The following is a 27438-nucleotide window of genomic DNA, read 5'->3' as shown; positions in this document are numbered from 1 at the left end:
AAGGTAGACTGGGGTGAAATAAAGGTCACTCCTAATACCTACAAGGAGGGGTCAGTAGGTAGGAAGGAGGATCTGAAGGAAGTCCAAGTTTGAGATAAATAAGTAAAACTAAAACAGTTGATTGGCTGAAAATAATATCACCCCTGGCTGGGGAAGATACTGTTGATTGATATTAATAAAGCAACCAATCAGGAAAAGGCATAAATCGTATATAAGGCAGAGAGCTGATAGGCTTGAGTGTGGATAATGATCAAAAGGACAGCAGCAAGCAGCAAAAATGCAGCAGCAACAGACAAACAGACAGAACAGAAGGATCCTTAGACGAGCCAGAGGGATTTGATTTAAGAAGGAAGTAAGTATAATTTCTCTTAAGATAAGGAATGCATGTGTATAATTGTAAATAAAGTTGGATGCTTGCATCTGAATGATCTCTAACCACACCCATTCTATGATTGCCTGATCAACACTCATAGAATGTTAGTTTGTAACAATATTAAGTGTTTTATTGTAATGTCATTGTATACATATGTACGTATGTTATACTGTAATAAATTTGGCATTTTAACAAAACATTATATTAAGACTATATACATATGTATAGAGGGTTTCTTTCTCCCTCTGTTATACTGTATGTTGCAACATTGTACGTTTGTCATGCCACACTGCAATTAAGTATTCATAACATTATACTGTATTGTGTTATGAATACTGTATTGCAATTTTAGAGTTTTACATTACATTTGATGGTGTGCCGCAGTAGGTTATGTAGTTTATGCTGGCTTGTATTGTCTTAAGTGGCTCATTTCATTTGTGACACTGATTTTCAATTTAAAATTGAATTCAAGTTAACATTTAATAAAGAGACATTTTGTTTTAGAAGAAATTGCTATCTAAGTGTCAATCCTTTGAGCGGAGGGTTATATCGTGTCCTCACAAGGGTAAACCGAGGCAGGCAGGTCTTTAGGGAGTTTTACAATGATTTAGATGGACACCCCTGGTGAATCCTTGTAAATCTCCTAGGGCAGACTATTTCCCTTCATCCACTTTTAGAATTAAGGCTTGGGATTGATTCATTAGTATACCTAAGTCACTATGGGAACATTTGGGTCCAAAGTTTAGGGTAACAACATCAGCAAGGTAATACAGTAACTCAATGAGGGCTAGTGTTTAGAATGATGGAGTGAAGGATTTATTTTAAATTTTTTGGTGTGGAGGATTAAAATAAATGTCTTAGTCGGTTAATTTTGAGGGCTTCATGGAAGAAGTGGTTATTTAGGAAAAACTTGAACAAGAAGATCCTTGGTGGACCAGCTCAGGAATTTTCATACAAATGGTCCCGATGGAAAAAAGCCCAGAGAAGGGTGTGAGTGAGGTATTGAGATGAGAGAGCAGAACAACCGAAGGGGGGAGGGGGGGAAGAGGAGGAGGAGAGGAAGAGGGGAGAGAAAAGAGACAAGGGCAAATAAGTAGGGAGACAAGGACAAATAGCTTGAACTTGATGTGGTGATGATTTAGTCATCCCATTAATCAAGTCATATTAATACAGAATCATAGCTAGTTTTGGGAGAACATTTTCTGCAAGAGCAAAATCTCTTCAATGTGGAGAAAATTTTTCTATGCTGCCCCAATCATAAACTTCATATTTTTCCAAATATGCCAGAATATGAGAACAGCATGGCAAGCTCCTGATTGCAATCTGATGCTTCTGGATAAAGAAGTCACTGATTTAGTTTCATTGGGCAGCCACACCTGTTCTGTCAAAAGGATATAAATGCTTTAGTAAACAACATGATAAATAAATTGCTGCCAATATGATAGGCCAGTATAAAGTACAAGCCAGGTTGCAAACTGAATCTTAGCACTATCCATCAGGTTCATATTTAAGGATGCACAAGGGCACATACAAGCTGGGCAAGAGAAATGAGAAAGAGGGTGTATTGATGGAATTAAATTATACTGTATACAACATTAGCTTCCCTGAGAGAAACAGGCAAAGAGAAACTAACCCCACACTCCCACATACACTTTAAACAAGTGGAAAGATGATGATAGAGTAATAGTTGAAGGTGTGAGGACAGATTAAAAAAACAGAGTCCAATCCAGTGAGGTGCTGAGCATCTTCCTCTCACATTGACACCTTTCAGGACAGAATACTTGGATTCTAAATAATATTTCAGAACTTAGAACCATCATCATACCATCCAGGCAGGAGGCAGGAGGCAGGGGGATGGTGGTGGTCAGAGGGGGAAACATTATGCTCATATTGTTATTGAAGGACAAGAAATAACATGGAGGAGAATGCAGAAGAGAAACGGTACAGCAGAGAGATGGTGGTTGTATAAATTGGTGCTCCAGTACAGGTAAGGTATTGCTCCTCCATTCCTCCCTTTATCTCTCCCCTCAGTCATAGTGCTCCCCCTTTTCTCCTTCCCCGACCCCAACTTCATAACCTATTTGTTTCTTTGTTGTGTTGCTTTGCTGAGAGTCTAGGATGTCATCAATACCTTGCTGTTAGTGAACACAAAGGAGTGAAGCAGTAGAGCAAGGTATTAATACAAAAGTCAGGGGAAGAGACCTTCAAACTTACTATCAGTCAAGCTGAACCTAGCAGGAGTCCCACAATGCCTCTGGCTGCATGGAATAGCAGACAACAAATCGGAGACCAGGAATGATGCACAGTAAGGTCGCTATGCAACAGACTGCTTGGATAACGTTATAAAAACAAAAGCAGACCTCGAGCGGGAACTAACAGACTTACGTCTAACATACAAACAAAGAATGTGCATGTTTTTGGACCAAACAATCTAAGGGCTATATTCTGCAAAGTGATCCACATGGGCCTTTTCAAGCAGATGGTTTTGAAGGATCAAAACCTTAACGACTCATTTCATAGTTGTAACTGACTGAGTAGTCAGTTGGTGGCACTAGAGACACAGTAGGATTTATTTTTATCAATAAAAGGAAAAGAAGCAGACAAAGGTTCAGATTATCAGAAACAGTCCAGCAACCAGATAACATACAGATAATAACCACTCCTAGGAGTGAGGTACTGGAATTTACAATGTACAATCTATATCTTCTCAACTACTTTTAATAAAAAGGTCAAACAATGCAAGCACATTTCAAATTGAGATAGTCATGAGTGATGACAGAGGAATTACTATTATTACTAGTTAATCAGCATAGTGCAAGGTTCAGAACCAGGAGATGGAAAGAATGACAGCTGTCTCAAACTTTCAAATTAACTCCCTTATGTGAAAAGTGATCTCTCTGAGACAGACATGGCTATACTTAACTTTTACCTGCTTAGAAATCTACCTCCACTTGTACTGTTTGATCTAGAACTGCACTTGTTCACGTGTATTCTAGTTGTTTTAGATATCACTTAGCTACCACTCTTTCCATGATACATTTATGGGGTCAATCCTATAAGGTGACAGAACCCTCAATCTAGGGTTGCAGTGTTTCTAATTGCTGATAACTGGTTCCCTGCCCCGCCCCACCTCTTTACCCCAAGGCCCTGTCCTGCTCCGCCTCTTCCCCAAGTCCCTGCCCATTTTCCACCTTTTCCCCCAAGACCCTGCCCCTTCTCTGCTTCTTCCCCCGCAAAACCCCACCCCATCGCTTGCTTCTCTCCCTCCTCCCCCGATAGCTTGCTGGATCGTCTTCACCTCCCTCCCTGCCCCAGCTGGGCTCCAGGGATGGGATGAGAGTTGCTGCAGCCTGACAAGAAGCCTGCCTACAGGTAGGAGAAGCCCCAGCTGAGCAGGGGCTGGTGCTGGTTAATGACCTGGTGCCCCACCCTGTGGTAAACAGACTTTTGATGTCTGGTCAGTACATCTGACTGGACACTGCCGGGTCCCCTTTTTGACTGGACTTTCTGATCGAAAACTGAGTACCTAAATGTCACCTGGACACAGAAGCCAAAAACCTTGATGGGTGGCAACCCTACCTCAATTCCACGAAACTCAAGAGGACTGGAAGTCAATACAAACAGCGAACACTCAGAAAGCATCCATCACCTTGTGGGTCAGGCCCTCTGTTCCCTTGTGGCTCACACTACCTTAGGAGGGTCACCAGGGCCCCATAAGTCAAAGATAGTTAATGGCCTTCTCTCTGTGAATTTTAGCCTGGTCTTCACCTAAAATTTAGGTTGACCTAGCTACATCGCTCAGGGCTGTGAAAAGGTGTGACATTAGTCTGACTCAGTTAGGTCAACCTAACCCCTACTGTAGACACAGCTAGGTCGATGGAAGAATTCTTCCACCTACCTAGCTATTGCCTTTTGAGCGGATGGATTTACTACAGCCAGGGAAAAACTACTTCCCTCACTGTAGCAAGTGTCTTCACTACCGCACTGCACTGGCATGGCCACAGCTGTGCTACTGCAGCACTTGCAGCATAGACACAGCCTTAGATTGCTCATTAGTGCTTATGGGGAATGGTCCTTCTGAGCAGCAGAGGGCTCAGTGGAGGATGTAGGTCCTTAATGAGCCTAAGGCTCATTGAAAGTCAGGGGTGGCCCCCATCAGGCCTCCTAAGGTTTGTGAGGTGGTCTGACAAGCTTCCTAAGCTTCACTGGACTTTCTCCCCTCCTGCAGGTCCACAGGAAGGGAAAGGAAAATGCTTTCTTAATTTTTCTTCAGCTTCCCCCCAGCCTCTGATCTCCTAAGGAGTATAAATAGAAATATATCCTTTTTCAGATCCTCGCCTCTGCTCTGTCCCCTTTGCACCAATGGAAAACGCAACTGAAAGAGCTCTTGGATATGGTAATCCCTGAGTAGCATGAAGTCCACATAGCTGGCCCTAAATTACCTGTTCTTAGCTTCCTTGGCATAGGCGGTATGTTGGGAGCAAGCCAGCATACAAGGGCAATGTGTTCTATCAATCCTGCCAGAACAACCCCAAATGGACCATATTGGTCAGCATAAGTTAGAACAACCCTGAGGATTTTCTAACTTACGCTGAAAGCCAATCAAAACCTGGCTGCCACAAAATTTGGGGGCAGCAGAGAAGGAGCAGAAAGCCACCTGCCTTTTCCCTCTTAAGCATGCAAAACCAAGTAAATAGACACACCTAAGGTGGGTAAGTCACTCCTCTCTCTGTGCCTCAGCGTCCCAAAAATGGAGAGTAAGATACTGACCTCCTTTGTAAAGCAATGTGAGATCCAGTGAGATAAGAGCTAGATATTATCTGGATCTAGAATTTTCTACATCAGAAGAAGAATTTATTCCAAAAGATATATATAACCTTGAAAAAATACAGACAAAACAAAATAGATAATTTTTAAAGTCAACAGAGAGGGGATGAAAATGTAATTGTAGTCCTGTGTGTATGAAAACATCCAGTACTTGTAAACATGGTTATTAGCTGCATGGTTGACTGGTTGATATTTCATCACTTGATTCAATTCACTCTGCCTTAGCTGGAATATTTACTGAAAGCATGGTTCATGGTGCTCAAAAAAGAGCTGAACACAGTAATTATTTCCCGAAGTTGCTACTGACTAATAAATTTGTATTTATACATTTATACAAAATTAATGGAAAATAAATGTATCATTGATATTTGCTATAGTACAAGAATAAGAATAAAAGAAACACATAATATGGTAACAGGTATTAATCCTTAAAGTTTACTAGGGCTGTGCTCCAAGATATCCTTAGTCTGCAATACAGGAAGTATATTAACTGGAGCAGCAATACCAGTTGATATCTAAATTATGGAACTACCACAGCACTCTGCACTCCCTGAGTCTTAAAGACTTTACTTATGTTTTTTAACTGAATATAGAGAGCAATAATTAAGCACAAAAGACCGTCCTAGGTGGTTAGAGTGGAACTTTTATGTGCTGACACCCTACTCACCCCACTTCTCTCTGGGCTCGAAGGTGATATATGTGGAAAAATATCCTTTCCACTAACCACTCTTTTAAAAAAGGTTTCTCTTAAATTAATCTCCATGCCATGCAGAGATGCTGAAGACAATCCTGCATTCAGAGCCAAAGCCCTGGCTGGGAGTCCTGCTCCTCCATAGATTTTTACATGGAGGAGGAGGGAATGGGTCCAGGTTTGTGCATGTATGGCAGAAGGATGAGAGCAGAAGACTGCTACTCTCTTGCACGGCTGGCTGAGAAGTGTTCCAGGCTAACAGAAGTGAGAGATGGTACCACGAAGTCTACAGTGAAAGAAGTTATAATGAAATTTGTATAAGAGATCTGCTGGGCAACCTCCCAAATTAAGAGACGATCTCCAGGTATACCAAATGTACAGAGTGTAATTCTGATCCACTATTAATTACAAGGCCATGCCAGTTAAGTAAGTGGTCTTTGTTGGCTGCCTCCGTAGTTGTTTAAATCAGGTTTAAGTGCAGTGACATCTTAAAAAACTTTTAAAGTATTTGCAACAAGGACTGTGAGTCTACATTAATCGCCGCCCCCCCCCCCTTTTTTTTTTTTTTTTTTTTAAATTCTGTGCTGTTTGCACCTGGCCTGTCTGCCAAGACATTGGATATTATTTCAGACTACATCAATGTATATAATAAGACCCTAAAATGGCCTGGGTTATGAGAATGAAGGGGAACTCTGACTAGCTAGAGGTGTCTTAAAACATTCCCAAATGAGTGGTTTGGCACTTTGTCACATGTATTCCCAATCTTAACTCCAGTTTAATGTAGTTTTTGTCTGGGAATCTTCATGTCTCTGTAAATACATCTACTAGCAAGGTATATATAGAATTAAGACTAATAAGGTACATCCTGACATTCTGAGAACACAATACAGAAAAAACACCAATAGCTCTGTGAATTTGGATACCTTTCCATAATAAAAAGGTTTCACACTGAGGGTCCAACCCTACAAGATTCTGAATGTCTCCTGTAAAATGCTAAGTGCCCTTGGTTCCCACTGGCTTCAATTAGTTGAAGCAGCTCAGAACTGTATAAAAGTAGGTGCTGAGGATCTGATTTTCAGAGGCATTAGGCACCCAGAACTCCAGAAAAGCTGAGAGTGCTCAGCACTTCTGAAAAATTAGTCCCTAGAGCAGTGGTTCTGAACCTGCAGCCCAATCAGCATGAAGCTGTGGCCCATGTGACATCCTCAGGGCCATACGGGTAATATGGGTGGATGCAGCCCACATAACACGTAGAGAGCTGCATATGTGGCCCACAGTGGTAAATAGATTGAGAATCACTGTCCTAGAGCCTGCTCCTGGGCATTTTGAAGCTATTGGCAAAATTTCCATTTATTTCAATTGTGCAGGACTGGGCCATAGAAGAAGAACTCATAAAAAAGGCTCTAACTGAAGCGATATGCTGGATGGGATTCTTGGGGCTAGAGCGAGTGTCCTGCTGAAATTCTGCCCCTGGTCATTTGGAAGTGATTTCCCGGCCTCTGACTCATATTCTTTCTGGATATTGCTGAGCTAACTGTGCCACGGATGACTTACAAATATTTAAGAGCAAACATTTTGCTTTTTAAAATGGACCAGATTGCACCAAACATGTATTTTACCAGATAAGGCCACCGTTTCCTCCTTATAAAATCTTCATCCCATCCTCCACTCTCCCTTCAGAAACTGATTACTGAGCAAACCACCAATAGACTCAGTATACTTTCAGGAACAAAGTCTAAGGTATAAAGGCTCCTTTCAAAATGCAGTTTAATATAAGCTTGTTGCCTCCTTTCTTGGTTGTGGGTAGGATAAAGTGATTTTGTTTAAATGGGAAAACAAATTAATAGATTCCTCATTCCTAGCCCCTGGGACACAGAATTAGTCACAGTGTAAGGGGAAAATATTTGCCGTGGGCCCTTGTTAAAATATTGGAAGTACAGCACTGGAGAAAGGGTCTGATCCTGCAAGGTGCCAAGTGCACTCCACTCCCATTGGCTTCAATAGCAGTTGAGAGTGCTCAATATATCAAAGAGGTATTAATTCCAGCCCTAAGACAGGAATTGAAATAAAAAGAACCTTCAAAAGTCACGTAAGTGTAATCTTAAAATATTTAAAATAGCCAAATTATATTTAAACTTGTAATCGTATTTTCCTAACTGGGCACAGTTGTCAATATTTAGAACAAATACTTATGTAATATTTTTCTTCCACAGATCTTCAAGTACATTATAAATGTGGGGTGAAGAATAATTATTCCCATTTTACAGATCAGAAAGTAAATCATTGAGAGGCAAAGCAACTTGCCCAAGGTTACTCAGCAGGTCAGAGGCAGAGCTGGGAAATGCACAGTTTCTAGTTTCTGCCTCTTAACTATAATACACTTTTATTTTAAAAATGTCTCAGTCTTCCAAATTTAGACTTTAATCCTACAAATGCTTGTGCATGTGAGAAACTGTGTGTGTGTGTCGTCCTATTGATTGCAGGATTGGGGCCTTAGGTTTTATACAGCCTGACACAGGTCAACAGGTACAGAAGGTAGCTATGCAGATATAGTATATAGTGTACTGTTGCAACCCTGCTAAATATCTTAAACAGAAAGATATCACCTTCATCTGTGATTTGTAAATATATAAATTAAAACCATGCTAAAAATCCCAAAGATGTAATTTGAAATGCACACACAGTAGAACATGTAGAGACAGCAGCCTGTTTAACTGCGATTATAAAATGCTGCAGTCAGCTCTGGAAAAAAGCAGGGTCATCATGTTAGTCTCACCAGATTGATCAGCCTTCTCATTGCATGTTCATGCGAGCAAATACATTCACAGGGATCAAATCCTCCTTCTGCCATGATTATCCAGAGAAACCTAAACTTGACTGGGAATACCTAGAAAGAACAATAATAAAAAGAACAATCAAGTCTTTTTCAATTTACTTTATTTTACAGACTTATGCATCTAATTTCAATTCATTTAGTCCAAGGGGAAAAACAAAACAAAATATAATCCAATTATTTCTTGTGGCAGAATGAATGAAGAAAACTGGTAGGTTTGGTTACTTTAATAAAAAAGTCGAGTAGTAGGTGTTGGGTTTTTTTTTTTCTTTTTTAAGTGGTGTCCGGTAAGCACTTACTCAGAGGTCCAAATAATATTTACTAAGTTTTGTGTGCAATCTGGATTTCCTACAAAACATTATAAAAGACCCCCTTAACAGACAAAACTACAAAGATAAATTCTGCTCTCTCATCTGCACAGTGGGTCTGTTAACTGCAGCATTTCTATTTATTGCGTGTTCTATCCTCATTCCACTACATCACTGGGAGTTCCATGCAAAAATAAATGGTCAACCTGAAAAGTGCTGAGTTTCCACAACGCCTACTGGAGGAGACTGGGGCAGAAATATGGGGCAAAAAAGAGTTACATAGATGATTAAGACAAAGAAGTCTATTTCCACATCTGAACTGAAAAGCAAAAACAGAATACTTTCCATCTCCATCCAGGTTCTTATCCTATGCCCATCACTATGTTATCTGAAAACCTTATACTGCTGTAATAGCTAAGTATGTTAAAGAAACTCTCTTTGTTAAATTCAGTAGTGTCAGAAGTCAGTCATAAACAAGGGTTTGTTTCAGAAAATTGTCAAGCAACACTCTGCATTCTATAAAAGGTCATGCCACATGTAGGTGCTCCAGAAATGGAGATGGCATGCATAAGAGTTCCAGAATAGGTTTGAGAACAATTTGATTCAAGTTAGAACTAGACAAATTTCAATACTGTCATACCACTGAAATAATTCATTAAAGGGGAGATTTTATAAAACACCTAAGAGATTTAGGAGCACAATTCCTCTTGAAAAATCAGTGGGACTTGTACTCTTAAGCCTCTTATTAGATACTTATAAAATTCTCCCCTAGATCTTCATTCTTGTTTGTTCAAGGAATAAAAATTAAAACCCTGTAACTCATTTACTATATGGATACACAATGAGCTTTTCCATCTTATGGAAGCAGGCAGAGGGAGGGTGAAGGATGTAGTTGGAGCTATTTTAAGAAAGGAGCCTCACATGCTAATTTTAGATCAAAGAAGGTCATTCAGTTAGTGATGCTGAAACAGAGTTTAAAGATATTATAATACAAACAGTGCGGAATCCGTTCTAGTTTATTCACTTGCTAAAACCAATTCTCAACATACACTCCAGTGGTTCTACAAGTGTATTTTTATCATTTATCAATAGTCTTCTCAATGGTTTAATTCAGTGGCTATCAACCTTTCCAGATTAGGGGTACACAAGACAAATCAGATTCCTGAAGGGGTACAGTAAAGTTTCATCTCACTTAAAAACTACTTGCTTACACAATCAGACAAAAAAAATACAAAAGTGTGTCAGCTCACTATTACTGAAAAATTGCTTACTTTCTCATTTTTACCATATAATTATAAAATAAATCATCTGGAATATAAATACTGTACTTACATTTCAGTGTATAGTATATAGAGCAGGATAAACAAGTCATTGTCTGTATGAAATTTTAGCTTGTACTGTCTTCACTAGTGCTTTTAATGTAGACAGTTGTAAAATTAGGCAAATATCTAGATTAGTTAATGTACCTTCTGAAAGACCTCCATGGACCCCCAGGGGTAGGTGTACTGCTGGTTGAGAACCACTGGTTTAATTAATGCAAAAATGGGTAACAGATTGCTTATAGTTTCCATTCCTGCAGTCAGATCAGAGATTGCTTTCTCTCTCTACTAACACAATGTAAAAATCTTCAGATTAGTTCTGCCGAACACTTGTGGTCAAAACATCATTGCTAATTTGTTATGAGTAGTGTTAGTCTGCAAGTTGACAGCCATTTAATAAGGGTAGCCAGAGGATGTGCTGAATCAGCACATCTGCTCAGCAGTCTCTACCAGCTAGACTCATGGGAGTGTATAATCCAAAAGTATCTCCTGGCACCAATGTGTGTTCTTAGGTCATATATACTTATACATATAAAATGATGGGGTCTAAATTAGCTATTACCACTCAAGAAAGAGATATTGGAGTCATTGTGAACCATTGGCTTGTCTTGGTATGACCGTTCTTATGTTCATACTTGGTATCAAAACCCTGTTACAGAATTGCCCAATGTATTTTTTGTTTACCTTACACTAATCAGAATTGGCTTTAGCTTACGTAAATTCCCACCCATCCTTACCCAGTTCTGTCATATATTCCTCTCCACTATGACTCATAGCAACTCTGCCTTTTGTAAATACAGCTTCTTTATACATGATCTGCAAAGGAATGAGAGGGAAAAGAGTTGTGCCCTTTTTTGCTTCTTTATGATTTATAAAGGTGGCCTGTATTTTTTTCCTCTCCAAAAAGGGTTTTCCACCTGCATGCTTCCCCATCTGCTTTGCACCATTATAAATCAAACTCTTTGTCTTCTTTGATTTTCCTAGATTACTCTTTGCACAACTTACAAAATAGAAGAATTATGATATCAGAGATATCAAGTAAATAGAAATTTGTTAATTGACAGGAGAGTTATTTTTATTCTGTTTAAATTCTTTGTTTTTCCTTGTTATTGTTACCCACTATTTAGCTCAAACACCCTATAAGCAATTGGAAAAAAATATATGTTTGTTAAAGATCTGACATCCCCCACTACTTTAATGAAGAGCTGAGACAGTATACAAATTGTAGACTTCCAACAAATACTCCAGCAGAATCAGTGACTGACTGATATTTCTAAGGTAAAAACAAGCATATTTAGAGAGGACTGAAAAGTTTTTTTAAAAAAAGTAGTTTATCAAAAAGCAGAAAAAGGGACACAGAAACCAATCTTTTCTTTTTTGCAACCCAGTTTAAGAGACATCAAATCCAGAGTTCAAACTGGATTAATAAAAACCATTTAAAGTGTTGCTTGCTAGAAAGAGAATAATACTGTTTCAAACCTTAGGATAGAGAGGACCTAGCAGTGTCTACAACGTTTAGCAGAACAACGTGATTGCACAGTTTAAGGGCCTTTCTACACAGCAAATGTTACTGCGTTGCAGGGTCTTGTTCTAATATACTATACACATATACACAAGTGCATGTGCAGATGGGACTAAACTGTGCTACGAACCATGTAACACAATCCTTTAACATTACAGTTTTGCAGTGTAGGCAGGACTTTATAAACAATCATAAAATAATCACTACTGAAATTGAAAAGTATTGCTGTCAGAGCTGAGATTGTTATAGTCCTCAGGGCAAAATGGAGATCTTCAATTATTTTAGTCAGACATGAAAAACCGCAGCTATCTGAAATTTTAGAAAGAAATAATATATTGGACCATATTTCTAGTTTTTTATAATTTAACAATTAGCATTCTCAGGTTTCACATTAATTGTTATGAATGGATTATCTCTCATTATCTCACCCAATAACAGCCCTGCAGCTGTGTATTATACTTTATACATCTCATTATCAATAAAACAATCTGTATGAAAATAAGTTGATTGTTTCTCTCTGCCTATGGAGTCTTGTCTTCCTTAAATTACTTCCTAGTTTCAGCAATGACTATATATTATTTGCCAGCTCAGCAACACCTCTCCTGAGTAAACAGTGTGCAGCTGGCGGGCACTAAATATACTGTTTCTGTTTTCCAAAAATCATCTTGCTTGTTACAAGAATGAACTTCTTCCTGTGCCAAAGCAAGCAGGAAGTTCTGTACATTCTCCATATGCTAGAAGCTCTCAGGTGTGGCTCCAGGATTCCAGTGATTAGTACTAATAGTAAAAGGTCAGCATGCACGTATTTACTTGGGAAGAAAATACAATTTAAAAAAAATCTTAAAATTCAGGTTTTCAAAGAAACATCAGTTGTGGACAGAATACACAGTGGTTACACATATACCTATACAGACCGTACAGATATTAGAGTGGATCAAACCCTGCACCTCCCGCACCAAAAGCCATAAACCTGGACCGCCTGAGCTACAGAAGTAACTCCACTAACTTTGAGTAAGTGACAGGCTCTTCTCTTTCTTAGTGCCTGCCACTACAGGGAGTCAAGATGTGATCTGATATCCTTTAGACCAGCGTATAACACTAGATTAATATTTCCAGCACAGCGAACCGTTCTGTTGCCTGTCAATGAGTGTTGCTATTTTACTGCTACTTTTCTGGCTAAAAGTTCTTGGGGGTTGATGTAGCTCTAGACACAGTGCACTGGTAATAACTGGAGTATAGGCAGTGGGACCAGTAATGTCCGTTGGGCAGGGCCTGAAAGGCAGGAGTCGAGACTAGTTACCAAGTTGAGTCAGGAAACAGGTACCAAGGTGAATCTGGGCTTGGGTCAAAGGCAGGAGTCAAGAGCAAAATGGGGCAAGAGACAAGGTCTGCAGCAGTAACAAGCTGGAGCCTGTGTTGTTGCTCAGATGGCTCCCTGGGGCAACTTCCTGGTTTCAATAGTTGGTGTGGACCAATCAGGCAGCTGCAGAGCTCTGTAGCTCTGGCCTCTTCTGGTAGTACTTCCTGCAATGTCTAACCCTCTAGTAACTGTTAGATGCTACTTCATCTGGCTCCCTAGTGCCGATGTGGGGGCACTGGTCGCCCAGGGTCCTGAAATCCTGGGCTCTACATCCGTGGACCTTTACACCATCATACTTAGCAGAGAAATGCTGGAGATTTTCCACAGTGCTTTAAATCTTTTTGGCACTATTGAAATTTGTTGTCATTAGTGTTAATATTAGATCACTGTGTCTTGTCTTTATACACAGATGCTGTGGAATTTTATAGGAAGATTGAAGATTGCCCTCCTGATCCTCTCCTTGCTATTTTGTTTGATATAGCAGCAGTATCTAAAATCACCTGTCAAAATGCAAAACAAATCATTTAATTAATTTTGCTTTTAAATGTCAGCTTCAATAAAAAACACTGTAGAAATGAAGTCATTTAAAGACAAAAGTAAACAATTTGTTATAGCTGTTTTGGCTCTTTTGAAAACTGCTTAAGGGCTAAAATGACAAGTTGTGTGTGAAATATCAACATTCTGAGAATTTAGTTTTGTCCTGGGATGTCCTCGGAATCAAGTCGAGTGTATCAGCCAAGTTCCCCATTCCTCTGTGATCTCCCAGGAAATCCTTCTCCCCAAAAACAGCATGTCTTCCTCTCCCCTCCCCACCAGCACACAACCCGTCTTCACGTCTTGATCTTCCCTTTAGGCACACAACTCTTCCTGCAAACATTCTCTTCCCAGCATCTTACAAATCCTAAATATCATTTCCTTCAAGTAATCTGACCATTCACCTTCCGTACTTTCCCTTCCCACTGTGGAAGTAGCACATGTGTCGGTCTGCCTAGCAACTTGAGTTATAGCCTGGAGAAACTACCAGATGGAGGGACTGACTGTGATCACAATACCAAGACTGAATTATGGGGGTGAAATCCTGGTTCCATTGAGGTCAATGGAAAAACTCCCATTGTCTTCATTGGAGCCACAATTTCACCCTCTTGACATGAAGTTACTCTAAGAAGTATGCTCTTTACTGGACACAATAGTTAAAAAATTCTGTATGTGTCACATCATTTAAAACTTCTATTCCACTACAAGAAGGAAAAAAATGACACATTAAGTGCACACTTTCCAGAGTAAAAATAGATTGCACATCTCACCTTCCCGCCCCATCAGGTACTCGTTAATAGTCCAATTCAGCAAAATATTTGTGTGTGTGCCTGGCTTTAAGTTCCACTGAAATCAAGGGGATCTAAAATTGAGCACAAGCTTATGTGCTTTGCTGAAACATGGCCTACATTTCTGTTCAATTAAGTCAATCTACTGAGATTATGGCAGTGAAGTCATAATGATGTTTTGGTAACATCGTGGCTATTGCCAAATAAATTAAATTGATAACATAAATTCAGTATTAAGATTTCACTGCTAGATGAGGGTCTTGTGTAAAGTGTACCTCTGAACATAAATATTTTCTAGAAAAAAATCACATGACAAAACTAAGTTAGAAACATCAGCAAAAAGATGAATGTCTTCACAAGTCTAATATATTTGGAAGTCTCCATCTTCTCCCCTCCCTTCTTACATCACTCATAACAGTGCAGAAATGTCAAAAATACTACATGTTCATAAGTTTCATGGAAATTGAGGCTACAAGGGAACATGATGATTATCTAGTCTGACCTCCTGCATAATCCAAGCCATAGAATTTCACTAAGTGTTTCCTGTACATAACTTCCGGTTGAGGTAGGGCATAATTAGTAGTTTAAACAATGATTAATTAATTCATTTTAAGTTTCTCTTTTTCTAAGTAGCATTTGTAAGCCACATTTTTTAAAAAAATGAATAAAGAAATCAGATGAGAGTGTTGTACCACCACTGGGTGACTTCACCTGCAACAACCTTAATGAGAATCCTGGCCTTTGAATCACTATTCTCTGGAGTATCACAAAGCGTGTAAATTTCCTACCAACAGATTAATTGTCAAAGAGCGCAGCAGTATCAGAGACACAACATACACATTAAAAAAAAAAAGGTAAGCAAAGAAAGAAAGGAATGACAAGATAAGTCCAGGATCAGACAATGGGACAAAGGGAAGAGGGCAAGGTAACAAAAGGAGAATCAGAGGATAGAAAGGAGTAGGCATGAAACATCACAAAAAGAAGGCATGTACAAATAAGGTAGAAAGAAAAGATAAATAGGAGAAATTTGGGGGGAAAAAGGCATAGCTGAATGGAGCTAGAGAATACATATCCCTAAGGCAGTAGAGGGGTTCAATATTATATCACAAGAGACAAATCATAATCCACAATACCTTTTAGAAATATGATCCAGAATGTAGAGGCAGAGTCATGCCTTGGCACTGGAACCAAGGGGAAATGGCATGCCCCTCTTTATTCAGGAGTTGCCAGGGATGGTTCGAGCACCAGAACAGGTTATAAAGACTTCAGGGCTGGTCTAAGTGCCAAACTCCTTTACAAAGGGACATTCTTGGATTAAATTTGGTCCAAAATTTAGGTCTTGTAAAAAGAAGCTTTTATAGAATGAATAAAAACATTTCCATGATTTGTTCCCCTTTATATTCTAGGACAAACTGTTTAAGCAAATATTCCCCTGCAATATTTAAAACTCAGACATTGCAGCACTGTGCATTTTTCCCCATGGTATTTTTTACCTCCCGTTCTACTGGAATGCAATTTTCTCTCCCAGCATCTCTTCCCCACTTACAGCTTGAACAAGATCACTTGAAGCAAGTGATAGAACTCCCACTGATTTCAGTGAAGCAGAACTTAATGCCCTACAAAGAGTCACAGGTTTCCAACGCACTATTCCAGACATGCTAACTCTCACAGATTTATCACAAGAGACGCGATTTCTAACTAACATTAAGCTTCACTCATGATCTTACTATAGAACACGCAAATCTCAGGATTTTTTTTTCAGCCCTGCGTGGCAGGGCTCCCACTGGCAGCTAAGCTTCGCTACCCCTTCCCACCTCTCCCCACTGTCCTGGTTCAGGCTTCCATCCCCCACCTCTCCCCATTGTCCTGGGATGCACATTGTTTTGGGGAACCACTTTGATAGACCTCCTCTGCCATGGCTGTACATTGCCTCCTCTGGCAGCTGCTTAGACCAGTGCAGCCCTCATTACTCAGCTTCCACCAGCACCACCTTCTCATTTCCCCAGGGTTTTTCTTCCTGCCCTGGGCGCTGCTGCTTCTGACCAGAAGCAAGGCAGAGTTAAGATTCCATTATCTTCCTCTGCATCTCCCAATCCTGAGTGAAGGTTTCCTGCAGAAAAGCAGCAGGATCTAAGGCAATAATTGGGCCACAAAAGATCTGGGACATTCACTGACTTTTCAGGGGGAGAAGTAAAGTTTTTTGCAGCTCCATGCGTGATGTTAGTCATCAGTGAGCAAGTTCTTCGTGTGGTTGTTGTCCCCCCCAACAGATAGTGGCAGGAGACCATTTAGGTGAAATTAGTGACTTTTTCACACTGGTGCAAAAAGTCCTGCATGGAGATGCACAAACTTTGGTAGCTATGGGAACAGGTGACTGCCATGGCCCGGGAGTGCAAGAGGTACCTGCAGGCCCTGCTCTATAACAGCATAAAGATAAGAGCTCTTTGCATTATTGTGAGAGCTCCTGCAGCAGGAGCCAAAATCCTCTTCCTTTCAATAAACAAGCAAGAGTCGGCATAGTCACACCTACCCTGGAGTAGGTCGGGGGAGATAAAAAACCAGAAGGACTAAAAAAAAATCCTGATTTAATCTTTTTTAAGAATCTCATGATTTTTAAGCCAATCTCATGAATTTTTGGAGTCTGAATCATGATTTTTGAACTGTTGGGGTTGGCAATACTATTATTCACAGTCATTCCTCACATGGCCCATTATCTGTGCAGTTTCACTCTTTATTGGAAATTCAGCCAGTGACATGAAGGATCTCCTGGCTGAGTTTTCAGGGCAAAAGAAAACCAATTCGCTGACCGGGCTACAAAGGAAGAGCAGCAGCCCTGCTGTCAAATGTAAAAGTGAATCCATCAAGAGTGTTGCCACGGCTCACATGTGGCTCCTGCTGTTTTTCTTCCTCTGCTCCTCTCAGATTCAGATTAGCCACTTAGCTTTGTTTTCTACTGAAAAAAAAAAACAACCCACGAATGATTTATGTGGTGACTACAGGACCCAGTGGGTACTCTCAGCCATAGCAACACTTCTATAGTTTAAAATAATTCTCCCCCTTCCCTTTCTTCATTATTCCAAGGGGAAAAAAGCTGTTTCTGTACTTGAAAGCAGCTATACATGTCCCCCTGGAGTTCCTTCTGCAGTCTGATGAGTTGGTGAGTTTATTTTTGCATTGAAACTTTACTCAGGGTAATTAAGCAGATCCCAGTTGAACTTTACAATGCAAATTAAACTGTGCCAGTTCATTTCTTCATAGAAAAGTCTACTTAAACACACACCATAAACACTGATCAAAGAGGCCAAGGTCACAATAAGCCTGTAGAGTGTACTATTCTCCCATCTATGTTAGGCTTGAGACATACTAGAGGATCACTGAAGAGGATGCTTGCATTTCTGCCACAGTCTGTGAAGCCCTTTATCTGTAAGTAAATTAGAACTTAATTTTCCAGAATTATCCATCTGGCATCTCTCACAAGAACCAAATTTATTTTAAATAACTATTTAAAAAGAAGAAATAAGAATAGAAACAAAAACAAAGAAGTTAAGAAGAGCTAATACAGCCTCTGAGGGAGCACTGGAGATACTCAGGGACACGTATTGGCTAAGGAAGGGGTCCTAAGAAAGGACAGATGGAGGAGGAGGAATACTGAATGGTGAAGGAAGTTCTGAGCACAGAAGCTGTAACTACACTAAGGATTTTCTGATGCTCTCCCATGATTGCTGTCACACCAGTGCATCTCCAGTTATTCTAGCAATGGTGGAATTATTCTAGCAATGGTGTTAGGCCACTAGGATTTTTACCATCATGTCATCTAGATCTGCTCTGAGCAGCACATGGAGGGAAACCAGTCTACAACAACCCTGCACCAAGGCAGTGATGGAAGAATTTCAGAAAGTCCACACTATGAACAAGGCCAAAAGGAATGGGAGGAGAATCCCAAGCAGAAGAGCAGGAAAAAACAAGATGACACAAAGGGTGTGAAAGACAATACAGTATTACAAAATAGACTTTAAAATAATGGGTGGTACAAGGTTGCCTCAGAAAATTAATGAGATATGGAGCTTTCCACCTCTATGATGGATCAGCAGCTCATGTCCTATTGAGTATCACAACCCTCCTCCCACTGCAGTATTTGCAAAATTCACATTGATTTCAGTGGGGGCAGAATGTTGTCCCAAGATGGTAGCAATTGAAAGCACTTCCCTTTGCTGGCTGTCTGGCATCTTATACAACATGAGGGGCAGTCTTAAGGCTTGTCTACATGCCAAGTTTAACTCAAATTTAACATCAGTTTAACTCAAGGTGTTATTTAAGACCAATGCCAGAAGACTGTGTGGACACATATTTTGGTTTAAGCAGGGCTTATTTCTGTTTAGTGTAAATTGGTAGGAACAGATTTAAAGTAAATTTAAATAAACCACTCAAACTAAAAAAAAGGGTGTCCACACAGGAGTTTTTACCAGTATAACTAAACTGGTACAAGTTTGTATATAGACAAGGTCTTAGTCCAGTCTCCAGAGGACAAGTGTCTACATATAAAAACCATTGTTCCAGTTACCACTAATTGGTATTCCTAACTGGCATTCTGTGGAGAGAGAGAAGATTTCAGTCTCCAAAACTAACAGTCTGGCATTTTCATCAGCACTGAATTCACAGAGGAAGCTAAATAAGAACCCCTTATATTTTAAATTTATTTACTTATTCTTATGTAAGTGGCTTATTTCTTGTGGTCGAAATAGTTGAAAAGTCTCAAATTACCCAAATCCAGTCATAAGACAGAAAGAAATCTAGATGTTTTAAAGCCCATTTTATAGTATTTGATATAGAGTCATCGGCAAAATCCAACTGTCAGCAGCTGGTCATCCTTCTGTTAAAAAGATGAATTATTCTGTAAGAAATCTCTCTTGATATAAAAGCTAATTAATGAAAGATGTCAATTGACTAGAACATTGTGCAAGGATAATACCCTTCTACTGCTTCACTTCACCATTTATTTCTAAAGTAGGAGACTGACAGTGTTTTAGGGACAACACATTTATTTCTATTATACCAAACGACTAAGAGATTTAATCATTTTGCCTAACAGATGTTGAAGCAGTACAGTGAGCTGTTCACTGTAAAGTTATTGACCTATTCTGTTCTGATTGGCTCAGAGAACAAACGTGAGGCTGCAGAATTAACAGTCGTCATTTGAACAAGAACTCCCATGGGATTTAATGGGAGCTTCTGCCTAAGTAGTGACTACAGGATCCAATACCAAGGTGGGTTTCCCTACTTTCTGACTTTTGGTTAGTTTCTCCACTCTCCGGACTACCCATTAGTTCCTCCAGTATTCCTGTCCTCAGTCCCCCAGCTACTACTACCAGTCTTTTAAGATCAAAGCCACAAGTGCTGTGTGCATGATTCATTACTGTTTCTAACGCAATACACCTAGATGGCACAATTGCAGGGACAGAACTTGGGATCCATGCTGGTAGCACTGTTGCACCTACACTGGATGCACTTCCATGCTGTGCCATTTCATTCTGGCACCGAAGTGCTATGGTACACACTACAGGCAGGCTTGGGCTCCACACAAAGTGGCTCATATTAAACTGGAGCTGGCACCTGATCACGGGAGCAGGTAAATGGGAGACAGGAACAAAGGGGTCTCCCTGTAAGTCTGCACAGGGGCAGGATGGCAGAGCAGGAGCAGCAACAGAAACAGACATCCCATCCTGCATGCCTCAGCTGAGCTTCCACATGGCTAAGGTGGGGATAGGGTGAACCTTGCTGTTTCAAACTCAGCCCATGATTTTTGACATTTAACTTTTAGGTTTTATAATAAAAAACTAGTTATTTATCCTAAAAGGCTAACTACTGGGAAAAAAAAAAACAACAACCTGTGTTCTCCTTAACAGGTTGTGTAATCTATTGTTCAGGCACCTGAATTCTGGTACCAAGAGCTGTTGGTTTAAGAGTAAGGTCTGGTCTACAATACAAAGTTAGGCTGACAAAACCTGCTTTGCATTGACCTAGTTATGCATGTGTCTACGTTTAAATTTGTCTCCCACCAAGATAAATGCCCCATTATGCTGACATTGTAACACCACCTCTACAAGTAGTGTTAGCCAAGGTTGATGTACGGAGATCCACATAGCGCAAATGTAGATATGGCAATACTCCCATCAATCCTAACAATCCCAGAATGCCTGATACTGACTGCTCTGGTCACAATTGTTAGCTCCACTGCCTAGGGTCATGTAGACCAGAAGCCCCTCTTTAAAACTCTTGTAAATGCCTTTTCCTGGTTGTCTAACTTGGTAAGCACATCTCTATCTGCTCTCCACTTTTTTGCAACTGCCCAGCTGACCATGCTGACATGTGCCAGAAATGCTCCTGCCAGGAGTAGACAAGAGATACTGGATTTCCTGGGCCTGTAGGGAGAAGAGACTGAGCAGGCACACCTCCAAACCAACTGTAAACATGTCGAGATTGACAAGCAGATTGTTCAGGGGGTGCAGGAGAAGGGATACAACAGGAACCAGCAGCAGTGCTGTCTGAAATCGAAAAAGCTGTGACTGGCATTCCAGAAGGCCAGGGAGGCCAACATTAAAAGTCAAAAATTGTGTCCTGCTAATTAATTAATTTGTACTAGAAGAGGTACAACAACAAAGAGGCAGAGCTGCTATCTGCTTTTCATTCCCTTCTAGAGTCAGGGACAGGGGTGAGAGAGACACGTGGAGGAGTTTGACTTCAGTGGGAGTTTGGTCAAGTGCTTAGCATTCAAGAACCACCCAACCAATCCTAGCTTATCAATAATGTTTTTCCTTTTAAAAAGGTGCACTGTGCTTTATTTTCATGAACAGTCATGCTTTCTGACTGGCTGTCCAGTTTCATATCCCTCACCCTCCCTTCCCTTTATCTTTCATCAATACTTATACCACATGGACTCTGTACTAATCAATAGGATTTCTTGACATCTGATTTATTCGCTGATGTTCAATTCAAAGAAAACCTAGCTTTTATCAGAGAACAATGCCCATCTACTCAACTGACTAACTGGCTAGTATGGATGTCATATTCTGTATTGCGATTGTCAATGAGTGACAAGTATTATCTGTACTGATGAAAGGTAAAAATATAAATCCTTGAACCTTTCGGAAAACAGCTTTTTAAATGTATAGCATCACTTGGTATAAGTCATTGTAATATAACTTTAGCATAGGATCAGTATTAATTGCTTTGAAAATACACATCACAGCTTTGCCTCAGTATTTAAGCAGTATAGAAGTAGGAGACTATTATCCTGTGACCACATTTTGTTGCACTGCCATTATCTCTTGAAGCAACCTCACTGGCTCAAACAAAGCCACTATGGTGTTATCCAGGAATAAGAACATTTTAATACTTCCTATAGGTCTATCATAAAAGCTTTAGCTAAAATCTTTGAACGTGGGTGCTTAATTCCCTATTTAAGTATCTAAATAGGTTGCCTGACTGTCGAGGTGCTGAGCACAGTGGTTATAATGGACTTCCATAGGACTACATGGTAAATAAGGGCTACTCATGTGAGCAAGGCTTGGCAGGTTCAAGGATTCATGTTTTATTTGTTTATTATTTAAAGAGCTAACTGCTATTTTTAGGGATATTACATCTTCATACGACTGGACTGTTCTTTTACTAACTAGTCTTTCTACATATGAAATGCTGACATCAAATATTCCAACAAGTTTTCTAAAAATACTGTCCTACTAAAAGTAAAGCGTTTATGACAGACCAATAGGAAATATACAAACTGACTTTGTGAATACACCAAAAAGTCTGTCTGTACCAGTGAGGTCACCAGATGCCTTGCCTTTGAGAGTAGTTAGTGGAAATTAATGGAGTTAAACCCACTAATACCAAGTCAGAAATTGGCCCTATATCTTTAAATGTCTGCTCTGTTCTTTTCTAGCATGGATTTTTCTCTTTTAAGATCTTAAGTGTGCTGGACAATTGTGTTATCTGTAGTAAGAATTAAACTATCTTTACTCTGATGCAAGACAGTACGAAGTTTTAATGAGTGTTCATTTGTTGCAGCCCCAGAACCAAGAATTAGACTCAGTGCCAAGTTTATTCCTGGTGTAACTCTTCAACAGAGTTATATAAATGTGTCCCATTACCTTTAAAATATAAGATAGCTACTTTAACTGAAGTCTGTGCAGCCCACTGGTTAAACTGACATGCATGCAAATTTACAATAGCCTAATCATCTTGCCCAAGAACAACATTTGGAGGGAAGCTGTGCAAGGATCTCTTAACTTGCATGAAAGGCAAGGTCATGCACCTCCAGAGCACCACTCTCTTCTGTCCCAGGGGGCCCCCTCTGTACTGCCAAGGATCCATGAATGAATGGGGGTGGGATAAAAAAGACCAGGGCAGGAAACATACACCTGTCCCCCACCCCGTCCAATCAAATGGAGTTAATATAAGATGAGGCTGTATAAGCTCGAGTGGATCCCTTACATGCTGAAGAACCCCCCTCTAGGGGAATTTCATGAGGCAGCTGCCAATAAAGGGAGCCTAGACACTAGAGGTTGAAGGGAGCCATGCTGCTGAAGTTAATGTAATTTTACCTGAAAAGGCACTGTAGGAGTTGGCTTTATGGGCCTGATCCTGCAAGGTACTGAGTACCCTAAATTCCTATTTGACTTGGAAGTTGAAAGCACTCAGGACTTCCCAAGAGGCACTCAGCACCTTACAAAACTGGGTCCTATATTAGCAGCTAGAATGCAAGAACTGTCCCTGAAAGAAAACAAGAAACTATTAAGAAATGGAATGTGCGGACTACAAAGTTCAAAATAGATAAACTAAACAATGCATTTGAGAGATAAGCATGTGCAAATCACACTCAGTTTGCTCTGATTTGCTTGAGAATGTGGAGTGAAGATATATTTGGGGTATAAATTTCTCCATGTATAATCTGTCAAAATATTTTTTGCATTTGCTATATGATGTGATTTTTGTATTGCCAAGCAAATACCAATTTTTCCTATCAAATTCAGTCACATTCAGAGATAAGGTCATGCCAATTCTTCTATTCTGGTTTGAGGCCCTACCAAGACTCTCAATGATGCACAAAATAAGCAACCAATTCTGCTGCAGTGGAATTCAGTAGGAGCAAGAATGGGCCCTTAAGGAGGCAGTTTAGTACCTAAAATATCTGGCAGAATTAATATCAGGTGTTTTTCTTTATGACAAGTCAGTTATGCAAATAAAACCCACACATCAGTACTTCTCAAGTCTAAATATATGAAAGTAGGAAATGAGAAACAGCCAAACAAGAAGTTAAAAAGAAGCTAACTTTCTCCAAAGTCAGAACTCGATCTTATAAAAAGAGACGTTATCTCTCCAGTTATAAGATGACTAAATTCTAAACTGCACTTCAAAATGCCATTCATATTGACATCTTTAATAACGAAGTATGCCATCAGTAATTATCATAGGCTGATTTTTGTTCAGATTCAAGGTCAAACACTGGTTCCAGCATGTATCACAAATTACTGGGCTGTGTGCTGGGAACTCAAGGGAGAAAAAGATGGGGATGGGAAGGATGCTTTATAACTATGGTGATCAGTGCAGTATAAGAAACTAGATAGAAATAAATATAATAATGATTCTATAGGAATCAAGAATAGGAGAATTTAGTCACTTAGGCCACAGAACAACAAACACTATAGTCAGTGGCTGCTATTGCAATTTCAAGTCTGTAGTAAGCTCTTGTGGTTCATGATCCAAGGGAAGGCCAAAGAATGACCAGTGGATCTGTGAAGTGCACAAGCAATACTATTTTGCAATTCTATAGCACCTTTTATACAAAAATCTTAAATCTCTTCAGAAATATCAATTAATCCACACAACACCCTCTGAAGTGGGCAAGAATTGTTATTCCCATATAATGCTTAAGGAGAAAATAAAAAAAAAAAGAACATTAACTAACTTGCCCAAGTCAGTGGCAAGGGAAGGAATGGCAATTAGGATGTAACTCATTGACTTCATCTCTAACCATTAGAATATACACTCTCTTTGTTGTCAATTGTTTTCTCTATTCAGACCACATTATCAACATTGTCATGATTATACCACAAAGTCAAACTTTAAATTGACTGTCAGTAATGATCATTAGGCAGATTTCTTGAGTCTGGACAGATTACAAGAATATGGAGAATTCAGTGAAATTATCTAGGATTTATTTCCTGTCTCTGTATGCAGCAAGGAATGGAAATTAGATTTTTTTAAATTGAGGTCTTTGAATTGAGATCTGCTTTTGGGAAGCACTTGTTTATAGAAATGACCAAAGGTCAGTAAGGCCCCATTCTGGCAAAGAGCTCTTAGAAAGGGCAATGCACCAGTTATTGTTCCTCCTGGCAAGACTGGCCCTTCATCAGTGATTACATTAAGCATTAAGGCAAACATTTTAAAAAATGATTGCTAATTTTGGGTAACTCAAATTAGACATCCAAAATCTGAGGCACTTAAAATTTGAGACCACTTTTGAAAACTTGGCTATAAGCACAGGCAGAATGCTCAGCTTTGACAAATACAGAGTCTACCTGTACTAACTAACTAACTAACTCACACACAAACAAATTGACTGGTTATATAACACTGCATCTTTTTTCCAATAGTATGGCTTGCAAAATATAGTCTGATTCCTCACACTTAGTAGTGTGTGCTTTTTCAGAAGGCATAATAGGTAATACCTACACAATGCAGTAGTTTGTCTGTCTGTCCATCAATAACTACTTTTTCAAAAAAAAAAAAAAAATGTCACCCAAAATTTCACAAGTTACATTGCAAAAGAGTGAATACAAAACTGATTTAGCTAGCAAAGTGTTATTTGAACCCAGACTATGTCATGCACTGCATGAGAGATATGAACAACCTTGCATGTAAAAAAATTAAATTACATTACCAAATATAAAGTGTACAGATGTTTCACTAGTTTGTTTTTTTTAAAATCAAAATAAAGATCTCTCAAACAGTTAGCAATGCATCTTTTCTTGACATCTAATGATACCTGTGAAAGAGAAGAGATTTTTCTGTACTTTAACAGGCTTTAAAGCAGAGATCAAATTTAAAGAAGAGTTCAAAAATTCCCCACTGGATCGACCAAACCCACCGCCCTGGAATGAGTGCAGTGTTATTGTCAGTGCTGGGTTATTATTGTCCAGTCTAGTTTAAGCGTCTCCAGCGTTTGGCCTTCCACCCTTTCCCCTGGGAGGCTGTTCCAGTCTCAGAGATCTCAGTGTAAATAAGAGCTGCGGGGGAAGGAGGGCTCTGAAACTTTCGTGACAGAATCTGGCTCTGCACAGCAACACAGCTGCAAGAGGCAGCCTCCCTGCATGCCCCGGCCTCCTCCCCCTTTTTCCACCATGAATGTGGAAACAGACCAAACCTGCAGAAACGGTGCAGGGAGAGGCAGACACACTCACCTGGCCCTGGAGTCTGGTGCCGCGTCTGCTGCCGGCGCCGCCGCCTTCTCTCCGGCTGCTGGAGCTCGACAGGCAGAGGCAGCAACGGCTCAGCCCCAGCAGGAACCAGCCCTGCGGAACCACCGTCCCCTTCTGTTTTGATTCGATTGACCACGTCAGTCTAGACCACGAGACCCGGATCTGCCGGCTCAGGGAAAGGCTTCCCGTTCCCGGCCTCTCTCCCTCCCTCCCTCTCTCTGCTCTAACGCTGGGCGGTGCGGGGCGCCTGGCACTGCCCAATGCATGCAGATGGGTGTCCCCAGCAGCAGGCAAAGCCAGGATGCAGTGACGCCAGATTCAGCATTCTTCACTGGAGAGGGGGCCATGCAAGATTTGGGGTGGGGGACTCGTGTCTCAGGCCGGTGTGAGACCAGGGAGCACTCGGCTGTGAGTGGGGATGTATTTGAAACACACAGCAGGATTTTCCATCCCGTGAGAGGCACTAAACGACACTGGGGTAAAAAATCCCCTCTCCAAATCTTTAATTTACCCCAATGTGACACACAGCACCCAATTGTATTTACATGGCCAAAAACTGCCTACACCAATAATCTGAAACCCAGGATTGTGAATATTTACCTGCCCAGTAACAGGCATACCATGTGACATTTTTATATATGACCTCTCAAAAGGCCAAATCCTTTGCATTACTCCAATATTATAAAGCAGACCCAATCCCAATATAAATATAGCTGACCAATTAAACTGGATTTATAGCTTATTTGCATCACTGGAGCTGCTTTGCATCAAAGTGCAGACAAGTGAATCTGGCTCAAAATATTTACATATCCCAGGGGCACAAAGTGATATAATTTTCAAGCAGAGCACTGCCCTTAAATCCCCAATATGTGTACAGTTAGTGATACATACAAGGAAAGCAACTACTTTAGGGCCTCACTTTTGGGGGGGATCACATAGGCTCAGCAGTTCATGGCTTGATGCCCCTTTTCATAAATGGAACCAAAGGAAGAGGCATACAGTCTCTGATTACACAGAAAGACTCCCACACCCACTGAGAACTAGTGGAGAATTCACATGTCCGTCCCAGCAAGTTGTGTCCCCCCCTCACAAGCTTGTGTAGCATATGAGAATGTATACCCCTAAATGCATGAGTTTAGCAACACTGAAGTGAAAGCGGATGGAGAAGCCACAGATGATCACCCACTCTTTTCATCCCTCTGGAGACAATAGACAGCTATCTGAGGGATTTGCCCAATCATTAACTAGCATTTTGTACTGCATAAGACAGACCTTCCTTCTCCCCCCAACACTCATACTAAGCTGAAGTAAATAAACTAAAAAACATGAGATGTCCAGTAAATATAATGGGCTTGTTGTAATAATTGGGCCTACCACTTTACCGTAATTGCCAAGTTCACTGTAAA

General features: G+C 40.2%; 1 protein-coding gene and 1 long non-coding RNA gene across 4 annotated transcripts in view; one reads left to right on the top strand and one right to left on the bottom strand.

The window, feature by feature from the left end:
* SMIM14 (small integral membrane protein 14) overlaps window positions 1-27438 on the bottom strand; it is a 76586-nt gene that overhangs the window by 39255 nt on the left and 9893 nt on the right. For 2 of the 3 annotated variants that reach the window (XM_067531203.1, XM_067531202.1), the window contains one exon: window positions 8668-8778. In XM_067531203.1, the coding sequence (XP_067387304.1) occupies window positions 8668-8742 (75 nt within the window). In that variant the 5' untranslated portion in view covers window positions 8743-8778. Of the gene's footprint in view, window positions 1-8667; window positions 8779-26014; window positions 26173-27438 lie in introns of those variants that run through there. The other variant, XM_067531201.1, reaches the window with a different exon arrangement.
* Window positions 266-13800, top strand: LOC137142034 (uncharacterized). Its single transcript, XR_010916831.1, has 3 exons — window positions 266-352; window positions 2276-2360; window positions 13643-13800. It is a non-coding gene; the product is annotated as an uncharacterized lncRNA (long non-coding RNA).

This window comes from Emydura macquarii, unplaced genomic scaffold (assembly GCF_026122565.2).
Source record: "Emydura macquarii macquarii isolate MOO-44397 ecotype Brisbane River unplaced genomic scaffold, CSIRO-AGI_Emac_v2 contig_3128, whole genome shotgun sequence".
NCBI classification, from domain to species: Eukaryota; Metazoa; Chordata; order Testudines; family Chelidae; genus Emydura; species Emydura macquarii.
This window is presented reverse-complemented; position numbering and strand designations above follow the sequence as displayed.